This window comes from Neovison vison, chromosome 9, assembly GCF_020171115.1.
Source record: "Neovison vison isolate M4711 chromosome 9, ASM_NN_V1, whole genome shotgun sequence".
In the NCBI taxonomy this organism is placed as follows: Eukaryota; Metazoa; Chordata; class Mammalia; order Carnivora; family Mustelidae; genus Neogale; species Neogale vison.
In genome coordinates, this window is record NC_058099.1 from 29910373 (window position 1) to 29925806 (window position 15434).

A 15434-nucleotide genomic window follows, 5' to 3' on the forward strand; every position below is an offset into this window, starting at 1 on the left:
TCTTTGTTTCGGGGAAGTTTCCCTGTGTTCTCTGGCCCGACTTGGACTGCTTAACCCCTCCCCCCTTGCTGGTGGGAAAGCATGGCATCTGCTCCTCTGTTGGGGCTTATGAGCTCCAAAACCGGGAATCCTTTCTCTGCCTCCTGGCAGCACTTTGTTTTCCTCTGTTTCCCCCTTATCGTGTTTCTGCACCAACGTGCGTGCAGCCTGCATGACTAGCCTCTAGATCATGCACCATGGCTCCTCTCTCCACTGTCAAGGAGCAAAAAGAGCACCCCCTGGACCTAAAACCCCCACTCCAGATCTTCCCATGCATGTCTCAGGTAAACATTCAAAGTGGAGTGGGCCCAGGTGGAATGTAAATCACTATTGGAACTAAGTTAAGTTTGTTGGTTTAATTAAGATAAGACCTGTCTTTTAAGTTAACAGTAGTAAATGTGAAACTTGGAAGTTTACTGAAGGTCAAATAAGCTTGTGTTACTTGTTAAAATATGTTAGCAAAGACATGACTAAACTGATGGTTAATTGTCTGTCTCAAAGTTTTAATGGGTAATTGCTGAAGTAGCTTTCAAAGTCTTTGGTAACCTGAAAGTTTTAAAGTTTTGCTTGGATGACAAACGGAATTGAATTGTGGACATCTATATCTTAACCAAACAGGATAAAATGCTAAGTCATTAATTACTGGATGTAGATTTGTGCTTTTGACTTCTTAACTGCAAAGAAACTAAGAGTATTTAAATCTGCTGGTAAACTTGTTTTCCACTTAACTGATTCATAAATTTGCCACCTGAATAATTCTGTTGTAACAGTTCACAAATGGCTAGTAACTAAAGGCGTTTCTAACAATACAAAATTCTGCTTAGTGTAACTAAGACTGATGGAAATAAAGGGAAACTGTATGTAGGAAAGTAGGAGATATGTAAGAAAGATTTAAGGAATGGGAATACATTTTGTTGAAGTTAAGGGAAGATAATTTTGTCCTAAATGAGATGGTTGTTTGGAAGGAAATGGCTTGGGATAAAACCTGAATGCAAAGGAAAGTTGTAGAAGGTTTGTGAAGGGAAATCTTCAGAAAAGGAATTTTAGATATGGTCAGGACAGACTAAAAAGGAAGAAAAACAGCCTCCAAGGTGATTTAATACTCTCCTGACCTGCCTCCACATAGATTATACTTCCAAGTATAAGGGCCATTTGGCCTTGAGAGATTAAGGAAGCAGCCCAACCTTGAGAGACTGCGAAAACACCCTGTTGCCATCCTCCATTGCCTGTAACCATAGAAATTCACTCTAATCTGTAAAGAGTAAAAAGGGAGATTGATCACCTCCCATTAGCCAGAGATACCCAAAAGGGAGAGTATCCAACCTGTTTGAATCTGAAGAGTGCCTGACCGTGTAAATCTGTCTGTACGGCTTCACTGCTTCGGCTGCGGAGTCTGAGTGGGCTGCACCCTGAGTCTCGCAGGGCGTCATACGGCAGAACGGTCATCTACTCCACGGAGTAGCCTGGTCTGGGGTTTATTTGGACAGGCCTTAGCTAAAACGCTCCCAAGTTCCTGTGAGGGATGCGAGCAGGACAGCAGGGGAAAGATCCCCCTCCCTTGTCTGCGACATCATTCATGATGGGAGAAAAACCCAGAAAACTCCTATCTTAAGACTGCACACTTAGAAATAAAATTAAAAAGGGAAAGACACTGGTATAAAAAAAAAAAAACTGGTTTTCTTTGTTTAAAAGGACAAAGTTTTCTTAGATTAATTGATCAGATAAGAAAATGTAAATGGTTTTCTCTTTGCCAGCCCAGAAAACCCAGTCTCTATGTTTTGTTTTATCACGTGTTTAACATCCCTAATTATATTTAGGCATGTGCTTTAAAACTTTCTAAGATTTTAGCAATTGTCGACAAGATTTAAACCAATGATAAACCTTGGGTTACATTTGGGAAAATGCTATAATTATTCTAGAGATTCTATACATTTCCTAAAGTTTTAAATGTTTTAAAAGATCATCGCTTGATATTATAATTATGAAAATGCTATGTGTCACAAAAATAACCTGATTTCCTTGCCAGCTAAATTGTAAACTCTTGTCTCATCAGCTCTAACCATATCCATTCTGAGTTTTTGTCATTTATAATTGTTTTAATTCTCTGGTAAAATGAGTTTTATCTTCAAGGAGATTCATATAAAGGACTTTCAAGACAAATAGATATTTGATATAATTGAAAACCCTAAAACTAAAATGGGTAAGAATTTCCAAAACTAACTAAAGGTGCATTCACCAGATTTAGTAACATGGGACTAAATGGACTACAAGATTATAGTGTTATGTCTCTTAATGTTTTGTCTTGTTTTAGACATTGCAGCTTCTCTAATGTTTGCTCTTCCAGACTTGGGATACTTTTTCTTAAGTTATCTATAACTCACAGAGATGTAAAAGTGCTCAAGGCATTCAACTTTTCTCTCTATCTGAACCCTCTGAAACCAAAAGGTCTCAGTAAGTATTCTTTCTTCCATGGCAATCAGTCATTTGCATAAGTTCAATAAGAATCTGTTCTCCTTGTAACAGGACAGCATTGGAAACCGGTTATTTTACCAAGGCTTTGATTGGAATGTCATATTTGAAAAGACTCTGATATGACCAGACAGTTTAAAGGAACTAAGGTTGACTTTATGAAACGTGGAGCCATAAAGCCCCTTGGGACTATTGGCCTGATACCTTGTTTACAGAGTTCCCAGAAGCCTCACCAGGTGAGTAAAGAATGTCACTCCTTGGTAGGTGCAGAATCTCATGAAAAGGCATATGCCCAAATCGACAGGTATTGCAGGCATGCCTGATGGCAAGTACGTGGCCTGGCTTCTGGCCTGAAGAGGCTACTAGAAGTTCAACCTAGAGATTCCTTATAAGAAGTTCCAGCAAAGCAGATTCTAAAAGATCTGTATGATCACACTCACTATTCTTGCTGAGCTTATGTAAATAATTAGGCCAAGTTTGTTGAAACTGGACTTGTTTCACAAGTGAATTAGTCCTGATTTGGCTATCTCTGGAAATGAAGGTTATTTTAGAGAGAAATTCTGTTTTAGTAACACACCTTTATGGATGTTAAGTTCTAGATTTAATTGTCTTTAAATGTTTGTTTACCTAAGCCAAACAATTTGAGGTAAACTTCAGAGAAGTTGTACAATAGCTCCTTTAGTCGATCTTATTTTGTGGGGATATTAGCAGACCCCACGGCACATGATTAAACAACTGGAAAATGGGATCGATTCCCCTATAATTGTATAACTTAACTAACACCTTGTTTGTGGCTGGGATAATAAAATTGCCTAAAGGCCAGCCTATTGCACTCCATAGGATTAACTATGGACTTATAGAGATAATGGATGACCCCACTTTCTTTATGATTAGATCGGATGATGCATGGGGGCCTCCCCTTATCTCTTGACAAGTTTTCTCACTTGCCAGTGATCCTCCATAATCAGGATATTGTTAAGGCTGGACCACTCAAAGGTCTTACTGGTTTCATCCCTTAGTCATATTTATCCTAGAGGCCACCTCTGTTGAGGTGCAATTGCAAACAGATGCTTTAGCGAAACCTAAAACAGCCCCTAACTAATGAGTTCACATCAGGTCCAGATTTTTCTTAGAATTCAAAGGCCACCAAAGAATGATGAAGGCCGACTAATTAAATACTGGGCTATACTTACAGATATGCCGGATGAATGACAGTTTACTGATGACAATAGTTTTCATAAAAAAAAAAAATAAGAAAAGCTAGGTATACTGTAGTGTTCACTAGCACTTTGCAATTGCCAAAGCCTAAGAATAAACATTAACATTGACTCCAAATATGCCTTCCTGGTACTACATGCCCATGGAGCTATTTGGAAGGAAAGGGGATTGCTATCAAGCCATAACTCCCCAATCAAATATGGGCCTAAGTTACAAACCCTCCTTATCGCTATACTGAAGATGGCATATATCAGATCTGTGATGCATATCTGTGGCTTACACCCACGATTGGACGGCTCAGTCAGAAGGCAGTTTTATGCTGGGAACAAAGAAATCATACGAGTGATATTTGGGCAAATAACACACGATATCTGGGACGGCTATCATTAGAAATGTGTTACCAAGTAATAGTACTCCAGGCTATTGACTGGACAAGGTGACCTGGCATTAGATGGCCAGCTCCAAACAGAACCCACTGGATATGTGAAACAAACCTGTGGCCCTGGCTTCCTCCAGGGTGGATAGGTCGCTGTACCTTGGGATTTGCCTGGATTCATGGGCGCATTACTAAAACCATTACAACTCCAGCTAATCTCCCCAACTTAAAACAAAGATGGATGCGATCTATTTTTAAATGGTATGATCACTTAGCATCCATTTTTGTTCCATCTTTGGGACTAGAGGATGTCATGTGGCATATGTGCAATTATCAAGACAGAACGTTGTGTGTACATCCCAGACTATCACAAAAATGTCACAGGATTAATAAAGGATATGAATGCCCAGATTAAGGCTCTACAAGATCCTTCTCTCTCTCTCAGCAATTGGTTAGCTTACTGGTTTGGAGGAGGACTGCGGCCAAATCTCCTTTTTGGGCTTTTCATTCTTATTGCCTTATTAGCCTTAATATGTTGCTTTGTTCAATGTTTCTCTACTTGGTGCCGAGACTCCATTGCTGCAATGACTTCACCACGACAGATGATCCTTACCACGCTCAAGGATACTTCTTCACTGTCAGCGCTGGATTCAGCTGCCTCCACCTTTCGTAACTCCCCTATACATTCCTCCACTGATCAATGTTGACCTGAGTAGGTAGGGCCAGCTCTACGCCCCTATTCAGCAGGAAGAAGTTATAGAAGATGAGACCTTCCACCTTCAACCACCTTAAAGATTTAAGGGTCAAAATTGTTCAGGGGGGAATGATGAGGGAGCTGGAGGCTGGCTGAGGAGGGAGCAGGGGCTGGCGCCTTGCACCCCCTCTCCACCCACTCCCCTTGGTAATATGTATGACATTTCACAGGCACCCCTGACTGCCCTGAAAGAAGAACAAATGTTTATATTGCAGAGATCACAGTCTTGTAAGGCAGAAGTCTCCCTTTGTTTGCAAATGTCCTTGAGATTTGCAACAAAGAAGTTACCTTACAAAACAGAAGAGGCTTAGACCTACTGTTCCTAAAAGAGGGTGGCCTTTGTGCTGCTCTCAGAGAAGAATGCTGTTTTTTTTGCCGACCAGACTGGAGTAGTAACAGAAACTCTAGACAAATTGAAGGAAAGGCTAGATAAGCGTAAAAGAGACTTTGAATCTCAACAGTCTTGGTATGAAGGAGTTTGGAATCGTTCACCCTGGTTTACTTCCCTAATAACCTCCTTAATAGGACCTTTAATGCTCTTAATGTTAATTCTAACATTTGGGCCATGCATCATTAACAGAATAACCCAATTCGTAAAGGATAGATTGTCGCTTGTCCAAACCATGGTATTAACCCAACAATATCATGCAATAGGGCAGCGGGAGATTAGCCCCTAGTAAAGTAAAAGATTTTACTCGGGCCAAAAAGAAAATGGGGGAATGAAAAGGGTTTTCTCCCTCCCTTTCCCCCTCCTTCCCCCTTCTCTTTGCTTAGCCAACACCCCCTTCTCCCACTCCCTTAAACATTCCTCCCATGTTGTAAAAAGTGATAAGATACTACAAGGAATGTTGAAAGGTCAGTCTACATGCAAATAAGGGATTGTAGTCTGGCCAATGCCGATGGTCAGTCTACATGCTAATAAGGGATTGTAGTCTGGCCAATGCCGATGGTCAGTCTACATGCTAATGAAGGATTGAAATCTAGCCAATACTGTCTGTTTCCCTTTTGTTAACGACCAATGAAAGTAACTTCCCACTATGTAAATGAAGGATGCTGAGCGAACCAATCAGGGGTATTCCCGCGCGCCAAGTATGCCTTTACATTCAAACCAGCCAATGAAAACTTTGTAACCATGCTTCCACTTCTGTACGTATGCTTTCGCTTCCCCAAACCCCATAAAAAGGCCCTGAACTAAGGGCTGGCGCGCGAGTCCTCCTAAGACTTGACCGCCCGCAGGTACCTGTGTCTACTCAATAAACCTCGTGCTGTTTGCATCTGACCAGTGGACTCGGCTCAGTTTTTGGGTCCGGGGGTCTCCTCCTGAGAAGGGGTCCATTCCGGGGTGCTTGGAGCCCCGGGGGGATCTTTCACCAGCTTCCCTGGGCTGTCTCAAGAACAACCAGATTTCCTCGGTGAAAGCATGGGGGCACGGCATCTGGGATAAATAGACTTTCAGCACTCTTTCTTTCCTTGCCTGCTTACCCAACGTCATTAGTTAGACAGCATTCAGAAGATGCACGTGAACGTTTGAGTGTGGAAATGTAAACCACTTTAGGCCAGAATGAGATGAGAGATCAGGCAAAGTTTTATTTAGCAGAGGTAAGCTTTTTTCCTAAAAATGACTAGCTTTTTATTGACCACTTTAATATGGGCAGGCTGAAAACCAAGGTAGTGTTAGGCATCCAGTTGTGTTTCCAAGTGCTCTAATAATTTCAAGAATTTTTTTTATTTTTTTATTTTTTTATTTTTTTAAAGATTTTTTTTTTATTTATTCATCAGAGAGAGAGAGTGAGAGCGAGCACAGGCAGACAGAGTGGCAGGCAGAGGCAGAGGGAGAAGCAGGCTCCCTGCTGAGCAAGGAGCCCGATGCGGGACTCGATCCCAGGATGCTGGGATCATGACCTGAGCCGAAGGCAGCCGCTTAACCAACTGAGCCACCCAGGCGTCCCTCAAGAATTTTTAAATTTTGCCTACACACACCCACAGACCCCCTCCTCACACTTACTCACCCACTTACTCACTCACATACTCCCCCATGGAAGGACCTACCAGTCATGCCTCTAGAAAGGCTTATTTGAGCAGACACAGAACTAAAAGGTATAAACATTTCTTGAGTTCACTTGATCGTGACTCTTCTAATACTTTTGCCCAGTGGATGAAACTTAAAACAAACAACATGAGCCAGAATACATTTTGTGATAATTTTTTTTCTTCTCTTTAGAAAAAAAAATATGTACAAAAAAAAGCTAAGAAGAGCCAACATGGAAGGTGTCAAGAAAACATTCTGAAAGGTACAGACAAGGGAGCTCCTTCTCTCAAAGGAGTTACACATTAGTTATTACCATGCTAGAAAAATGAGATGCAGTTAAAATTCTAGAACAATTAAAAGCCACAAAGTCAAGCTGTTGCTCTGGGGCTCTAGGTTGTAGATGCTCTGATACCCTTTCTGTAAAATAATACTGTGCAAAGTGTAAAATATTCATTTTCATATAAAGTCCATACAATATGAGATATAAAACTGTTGAGTTGACAGGGGAGACTGGTACAGGTTGCTTTTTGGAAGGAAGTCTGCAGTGTCACCTGCCAGCCCAAGGACACGATTCCAGAAAGACCTTGAGTTTCTGAGCTAGGAGAAACCATTATTGAAGAGAGAACCATGTAGCCCCAACACCCCTCAAATCCAGGAATCTCTGCCACTTGTTTATGTAAGTAAGTGACTTCATTAATAGGTTACTTTAACTTAGAATACAAAACAGGTTAAGAGACAAGGACAAAAAGTTCTTTTTGAAAGAAATATTTCTTTCTGAGCAATTGATTTTGAGATTTACCATTAACCAACATCGCCCTCCCTGCAACTCAAAAGTTAACTTTCATTAAAATTCAAAAGTTCTGGAGGAGGCAGCAAGTACAGTAATAAAGGGTTAAAGTGAACTGTTATATTCATTTTATTTCTGTGCCTATAAAACTGAGAAAAGAAGGTTCGTGTACAAATTTCACAAAACAACATCAATCATTGAATCAATGTGGTTCTTCAATGCACACTGGAACAAGGAGAAAATTTTGTTGGTTTAAAATTCTGGCATAAATATATTAAAGCTGACCAAAAAAACAAAACAAAACAAAAAACCAGGGCAAGCTACATCACTTCCTCATACAAAAAAATGTACAAAACATTAGCCTCTAACTAGATAAACATAATACTTGTCTTCACAGTTTGACATCGAGTAACTGTGTGTCTTGAAGTATTGAATTGGAGGGTGATTAAAAAAAAACAGCTTGTGACACCTCAGCTGTCTCAGGTGACTTCGGTCATGGAGGCAGAGTGATTCTGCAAAGACAAGCAGATGCAGACTCAGCGTGGGCTGACTGGCTCATGTGCGCACTCACTCTTCCTAGGCTGTGCCCTCGCGCTCTTGTCTCCCGGCTTTGCACAGGCTGTTCCCTCTCCCTGAAATGCTCTTCCAGGGCCCCTTAAATTGTCACCTCCTCTATTACATCTTCCCTGATACATTTTTTTTAAGTTTTTAAAAATTAATTAATTAATTAATTGTTTTTTAAAAATTTGAGTAATCTCTACACCCCATGTGGGACTGGAACTCATGACCCCGAGAACAAGAGTCTAATGCTTTACCGACTAAGCCAGTCTGGTGCCCCTAAATCTTCCCTGATTTTTCAACCAAAATAGAATAATTTGTTCAACTAAACTTTGTCTCTATAGAACTATCTTATATTATATTTATTTGGTTATATTCTAATAAAAACATCTAAGGATCTCAAAGTAACTTTCCCTGTATCCCACATTTTTAATGTGTTCTAATTTTTTAAAAAATTTCTTTATGATTTATTCTTTGAGTCATGAGCTATATAGAAATGAGTTTAATATTTTCAAATGTGTAGGGTTTTTGTTTTTAGGTGTAGATATCTTTGAATTTTTTTTCTAGAGAATGTAATCTGTGTGATAGAGACACTGTACAATTTCTTGAGACTTCTCTGTGGTTTATTTTCATGTTTCATGTGTTTTGAGGGCTCTATACAATGCACATTAGATCTACCTTACTAATCATCTGTATCTTGACCATATTTTATTTGCTTATTAATTAGAAATGTGTTACAATCTATACTATGATTGTAGATTTGTCTTTTTTCCTTGTAATTCTATCAATTTTTGCATATACACCACGTTTATACAACCCCTACCTCTTCTTTATATAACTTATATATACGGGACCCCCTTTTTGCAGACCCAACACTTCCTCTTGTTTGAACTTAAAACCCCTAGTCCATGGGGATGGGAAATAAAAGAAACTGTGGTGTTAGATCTGGTTGATTATTATGGGGGTTTCTTGATTTCTGTTTGTTTTTAGGACACTAGAGACTTAGAGTATATTCCTGAGAGCTCAACTACATACTTTAGAAATGGAGTATTTTATTTTTCAAAGTACTTTTATCTGCCGTTTTTGCGAGAACTAGAGCTTGAGGCATTTCTTGCCACAGTGTGAAAAATAACTTTTCCTTTTGTGTTTTTACTTTTATAAGACGCTTCCTTTTTGAAAGAAACTTCTGGGATCAATACTTTGGTCATTTACTTGTGTATAAGATTCTAGTTGAGACTAAGTGGTAAAGATGAAGTAATCCAACAGTTGAAGGTAACTAAATGGGTGAATTTGGGCAGATCTCTTTTAACTTTCCAGGTCCTTTTTTCTATTTAATACAAATTTCTATCATGGGTTTCAAATTAAGGGGGCCATTTGATTCCTCTAGGAATATTTTCTTAAATATAAATTTTTTTACTTCAGAATTGCTGAATAGAACCTCTTGGAGTAAGGTTCCAGGCATCTGGGCATCAGCATAAATTGGATTCTTTTTTTGCTGAAGAAAAAAAATGTCTCCCCCTCCCCAAATCTGAAGACATTGAGAAACTTTATACCAACCCAGAGTAGGTTAATATAACCGTTTCCTCTTTAACTTCATTTCTTTGTTAATATAAACTATGTTTGACAGTAAGGGTGACTGCTTGGGTACATGTAGGCGCAGGGGTGCAGAATATGGACAATTCCACATCTGTCTCTTTAGGATCAAAATCACTCTGTGGGTTCCTAGGATGGGCCTCCATGAGATCACACTCACTCTATAGGACCACAAAATCATGCTTTGGAAACCTGACCAATTCTGGTTTGTTGGATTCTGTAATTACTTATTTTTTGGTTTTTCTTCAGTACTTGGGAAAGATCTTGGAAAATGTACCTTGTCTCAATCAACTATGCGAAGGGGAATCACAGGAGACAAATATGCAAATCTGAGTTGATGTTTTAGGGAGGAAGAAAAAGCACTGGAACCAGGGAGGCTCCATGTGGCAAAAGGGAAAGAAAGGTTTTGGGAGGAAGAAAAGTTGGGTGACCAGGTCCCCTCCCTATCCAGTCTTCTTGAGGTATCTTGAACAGTGGGATGGATTTCACATGTATGAATGCATGTTCTGAAGAAAGGTTCATATGTTCTCTCAGACCCCCAAAGTTCTTCCTGGGAAGATGGTTCTATCCCAGAAATTACAAAGGAGCCAGCTTCTAATAGGAAACCTAGGTGTTGGTGTCTCACAGAGAGTTCTTGCCCCCAGGAGAAAATACAGGCATATTTATTTTGGAAGAGTGGAAGCTCAGTTCAAACACACAAATCCCTACTGCATATTTCCTTTGAATGCTAAGAGATACAGATTTCCAAATGGAATTTTCCTTGAAGGGAATGCCAGGCTGTGGGGTATCACACATTGAGTTGGAACTTTAAGACTTAGATGGGCCTGTTTTAATTTTGACTTGGTGACCTTGGGCACGTTTCTTAAATTCCTTGTGCTTCACTTACTTCATCTACAAAACAGAATTAACATTACCAATTGCAGAATTGTTGTGAGGACTCAATGTGATCGCTTGCAATAAATGCTAATTTTCTTTTCTTGGCCAACAAATAAAGAGTATAATCATCCTAACTACACGTAGAAACATTTGATATTAAAAGCAGCTGCTTTGTTACTTGAGTCTTCTACAGTTGGTGTGGAAGGCATCACTTGAGAAGTAATCTCTCTATCCAGCATCCTGTAGCTTTGCTTTGCCTGGCCTACAGAAGTCCTGGTATTCCTTATTAATTTCTATTTTCTTTGGAGATTCAGATAATGACTGCCCATGGTCTGATTTTAGGTTCTTGGTTTTGTCTGAAGTGTTTAGTTCAGGTTTTGGTTCTGGCTTGCCTCTATCCATCAAACATTTGTTTCACACCTAGTGAATGCCAGGAAATATGGAGAGTACATAAGATATGGTTCACAGCATTCAGATCCTCAAAGATCTCCAAGTTCTTGGGGGGAGGGGCAGATAAGAAGGGACACTTTGGCCTCCATTGGGCAAGACAATCACATGAAGGGCTGTGTATTCAGAAAAGGCCTCATTGTTAACCAGATAGGGTGACAGACATGGAAATAAAGATACATGGACAGATTTGAAAGAAGTTCAACTACGGCCTGTAGTGAATAATAACATATAGTTGAAGGAATCTTTTATCTATCTTGTGGAAGATCAGTTTTTGAAACTCTGTTTGGCACTTTATTTTTCAAGGTAAGTGGAACCCCCCAAAATATGGCCTAGATGTCTCTGTGACCTGGATGGTCAACTATTAATTGTTCTGAGGGAGAAGGCAGAAGTCTGGAGGTGGTTTCCAACAGAGGGTAGTGCCTGAGCAATGTGTGCAGAAGGCTGGGGTGAAAGGTGGTGTCCTCAAACCAGGATGTTCAAGGCAGAGTAGGCAGCATTTAAAAGAACACAGACATTGCCATGTTTGTGGAACTCAGTAAATATTTGTTTGCTTTTAAAACTCACCTTTGTCTTCAGTTGCTTCACCTCAAAAGTAGGGGGAACCACTCTGATCTTATCAGGTACAGTAATATAATTTGATAGGGAAGACCAGAAAGAGTCTGTCTCATGGTCTCATTACAACGGATCACTTTATCATTCAACCCTCATCCACAAGCCAAATATCAATAAACCAGTAAGACATTTTTCAGTATGTTCTTTCTCATTAAACCAAGTTAAAATTTTCACCTTAATACAGGTTAAGGGAAAACCAAATACTTGGCACTAGGCTTAATGGAGGGCTCAACCTTACCAAAATAGAAATGGCTTTACTGTTTTGTTTTTCTTATTAATAAAATTAGAAAGACTTCATTAAATGTGAAAGGAAATAGGACCATTCATCTCAGAGAGATGTTTGATAAAAGGGAAAAATACTATTTTGTACTCTATGAAGTACATGATAATCTTAATGGGAGGTGATTTCGTTCTCCATTGTACTGTCTATAAAAACGGTTTTGTAAGAATATAAGTATAAAGAAGGTTTCAAGATAAATAGATTATTACAGAAGAACATTTTAGCCGGACTCAGCCAACTGAGCAAAGGTAGTGAAAACCCTGTTTTGTTATTGGTTATTCTTATTCTCTGACTGCTTAAAGAACCACTCAACTCAGCTCTCCCACTGGCAAGGTACGCGGCTTTGGGCGAGTTAAATGAACATTGCCATTTTCAGACTCCTGTTTTATCTGTGAAATGGGAATTCTCCTATCAATTCAAAAGGTGTTTGTTCAAATAAGGATGTATTTGTGAAGCACCTAGCAACCGACTGAGGCAAAAATAAGTGAATAGGGTTGCATTGAATTTTTTGATTGTGGTCATCAAAATGGATCCCAAAGAATACTTCGTCATCATCTTTTGAAAGTGCTTCTAGTCTACATCTATCACTGAATATAATAAAACCTTTCTCTTTCCAAATACTGTCCAGTTACTTAATCAAATTGACCTCTCTCATAATTGGTACGAATTTCCTAAATATGGTATTATGTAGTTGGTCAAGGTGTCTTGAAGCAGCTGGGGTTTAAGTTAGACATGCCTAAGGACTTCCTGAGGATTCATGATTGTCAAACCCCAGACTAACTGAGAGAAGCCTGAAGTTCTTGGAGGCTTTACCTTAGATTTATGTTAGTGCTGAGTAGATTCAGTGGTATCCGCCTGCTTCTAGTAGAGGAACTGATTCATTTACCTCCCAAGCTAACCGGCCTCAAGCCTGTGGGTTTGGTTTGCTAAAACTACTTTACTATACCTGTGCACTTAAGGTTTCCAGAGGGCTTTCTATCCTTGGAAAAGCCATGAGGGGTACTCCGCGGGGATCCTCAGGTTTGGGTTTGGAAGGAGATCCTTGTGTTCCTTTAAAGTTATGGACCACACACATGCCCTGCAGGGGGAGGGGACAAAAGACCAGGGTCAGACTGCAGCCATCAATGCCTGGCCCTCTCGAAGGGTGGCAGGCCTTTCGCCTAGAATGTCTTTGCCACCGTGACTTTTTTCCCCTTTGAGCCAGTGGGTAGGGACCACACAAAGACCTTGGGCACAATCTAGGTATTTGCTGAGCACCTCTAAGGGCTGAAGAACCATCTGACCAATCACCATGAGGTCAGTGATAATCAACCTTCCCCATTAAGCCTGTTTCCCCACCTGTAAAATGGAAATAACAACACCTCTTTTATAGATCTGTAGTGATTAAAAGACACAATGAGTGTAAACTACCTCATAATAACAGTTGACATTTATGGAGGGCCGCTCCATGGCTGGCATTGTGCTGAGAATTTTCCCTTCTTGCATGTAACCCACTCAAGGATCTTACAAGGGAGGTACTATTATCAACTCCAACTTAGGCAAGGAGGCATGGTGAAGTTAGATAACTTGTCCAAGGTCACAGAGAGATTTTAACTCCATAGCCCCTCGATCATACCACCATACTCTCCTGCCTCTTCACGAGTGCCAAACTCATGGCAAATAATCAGTGGGAGCTAGTCTTCCCCTCCTGCCCAAGATGACCGTCCTTAAATTATGTGACTACTGTTTGCTTGAGATTAAATAATGCAGCGGCACATTTCCTCTATTGTTTCCATTAAAATACTCTCCCTCTTAACTACTACTCACTTTTCTTTATTTCCTACTTAGGCCCCCTTCATAACCAAGTCTGTCTTTACCATCTTCTCTGTTTCTTTTGCCCTCATAGAGTTTATCTGTCTCTTTCTGTGCGCTCTCTCCCCTTGTTTGAATCTTTGTTTCTATATCCAGTATCCCTGAATCTTTTTTTAAAAGAAATTTTAGCTTTTTAAAAAAGATCTTATTTATTTATTTGAGAGAGAGACAGAGATAGCGAGAGAGAGCACAAGCAGGGAGAAGCAAGTTTCCTGGGAGCAGAGCCCGATGGGGCTCAATCCCAGGACCTTGAGATCATGACCCAAGCCGAAGGCAGACACTTAATCGACTGAGCCACACACTCACCCAGTATCTTTTGAATCTTTCCTGTCACTCTTCAAACCCGCCAGAACGTTTATGTAAATACTCTCTACTTGGCTTGCTTCCGTCCCACTCTCCAGGTCTGATTAAACCGCCTCCGTTAAAGACATGGGAGAAATGGGAAGTATAGGAGCTCTGGAGTTGGGAAGACCCAGGTTAGATTTATGGCTTTCTTGGTTGAGTGGCCATTGGGCAAGTTACTTATTTTTGAGCCTAACTTTCCTCATCTATAAAATGAGGATAAGAATATAATTAGGCTTGTCCTGCGAGCACGTGACTTGGTGTATACAAAGGGTAGAACATGTAGTGATTGCTCACTTAATAGTCCCCTCCCCTCCATTTCATCTTCACAGAAAACACAATACAATAATGCACGTAGGCTGCAGTTCTTGGACTCCTCTTTCCCTGTGTCCTCTCCAAGTCTCCAGTTTGGAGAGCTTCCAGTCTCCTCTAAGACCCATTTCCAAGCTCAGTGTGAGTGCATGTGCAGTGTGTACGTGGGCACACACAGAAAATAGTGGGAGATTGTGGGGTCTCTCTCCTGCCAGAGCGATTCAGTAGCAGTTCTGGGTCTTACATAAAGACTGTGGAAAAAAAAAAAAAAAGTCTGATATTTTCCATCCACTGGGAAGCCAGTAACAGAGCAAACAGTAACTGAGTGGTAGGAAACAGGGCTGCAAGGTACTCAGAAAAATCGAGTTTAATACCAAAGCAGAATTTGTATATGGCTCCTTAGAAAATGCAAAGGATTTCCCAGATTCATCCCATAAAACCTCATGCAGTAGCTTGGCACAGTGAGCACTGCTCTTTCTCTCTAGCTGGGGATGCTGCTCCAGGACTGAGGGGCAGCAGAACTGTTTGGCTTTTGAGACCAAGCCTTCATTTTTGAACTGCTTATCTGTCTTTGAGAACCATCTCTTCTCTTGAAGCCTCCCATACTCTTTCCTTCTTTTAAAGAGCAGTCATTGGAAAATACTCCTTAGGGGATATCAACATCTGAGGACCGTCTCAGCTTCGTTTTTCCTACAGCTTCATACAGACCATTTGCACTGAAGTCCTCTGTCTTTTACTTTAGAAAGAAAGCTTGGATCCATTAAAAATAATTTTGAATTAAAATGGAGCTTCCTAATCTCCCCAGGGAGATCGGTGTTCTGAGTAAATGTAAGCATTTTCTGTATCTCAGCCCGTAAAAAAATTGGAAAACTCCAAGTTAAAGATGGG

At 40.3% G+C, this 15434-nt stretch overlaps 1 protein-coding gene across 1 annotated transcript in view; it reads right to left on the minus strand.

Annotated features, from left to right (window-relative positions):
• Positions 1-8040: 8040 nt before the first annotated feature.
• Positions 8041-15434, minus strand: part of PLPPR1 (phospholipid phosphatase related 1) — a 109061-nt gene continuing 101667 nt past the window's right edge. The window contains exons 6-7 of the mRNA XM_044265251.1: positions 12988-13119; positions 8041-8184 (exon numbers count right to left, since the gene is read on the minus strand). Coding sequence (XP_044121186.1) covers positions 8152-8184; positions 12988-13119 — 165 coding nt within the window. The 3' untranslated portion in view covers positions 8041-8151. The remainder of the gene's footprint in view (positions 8185-12987; positions 13120-15434) is intronic.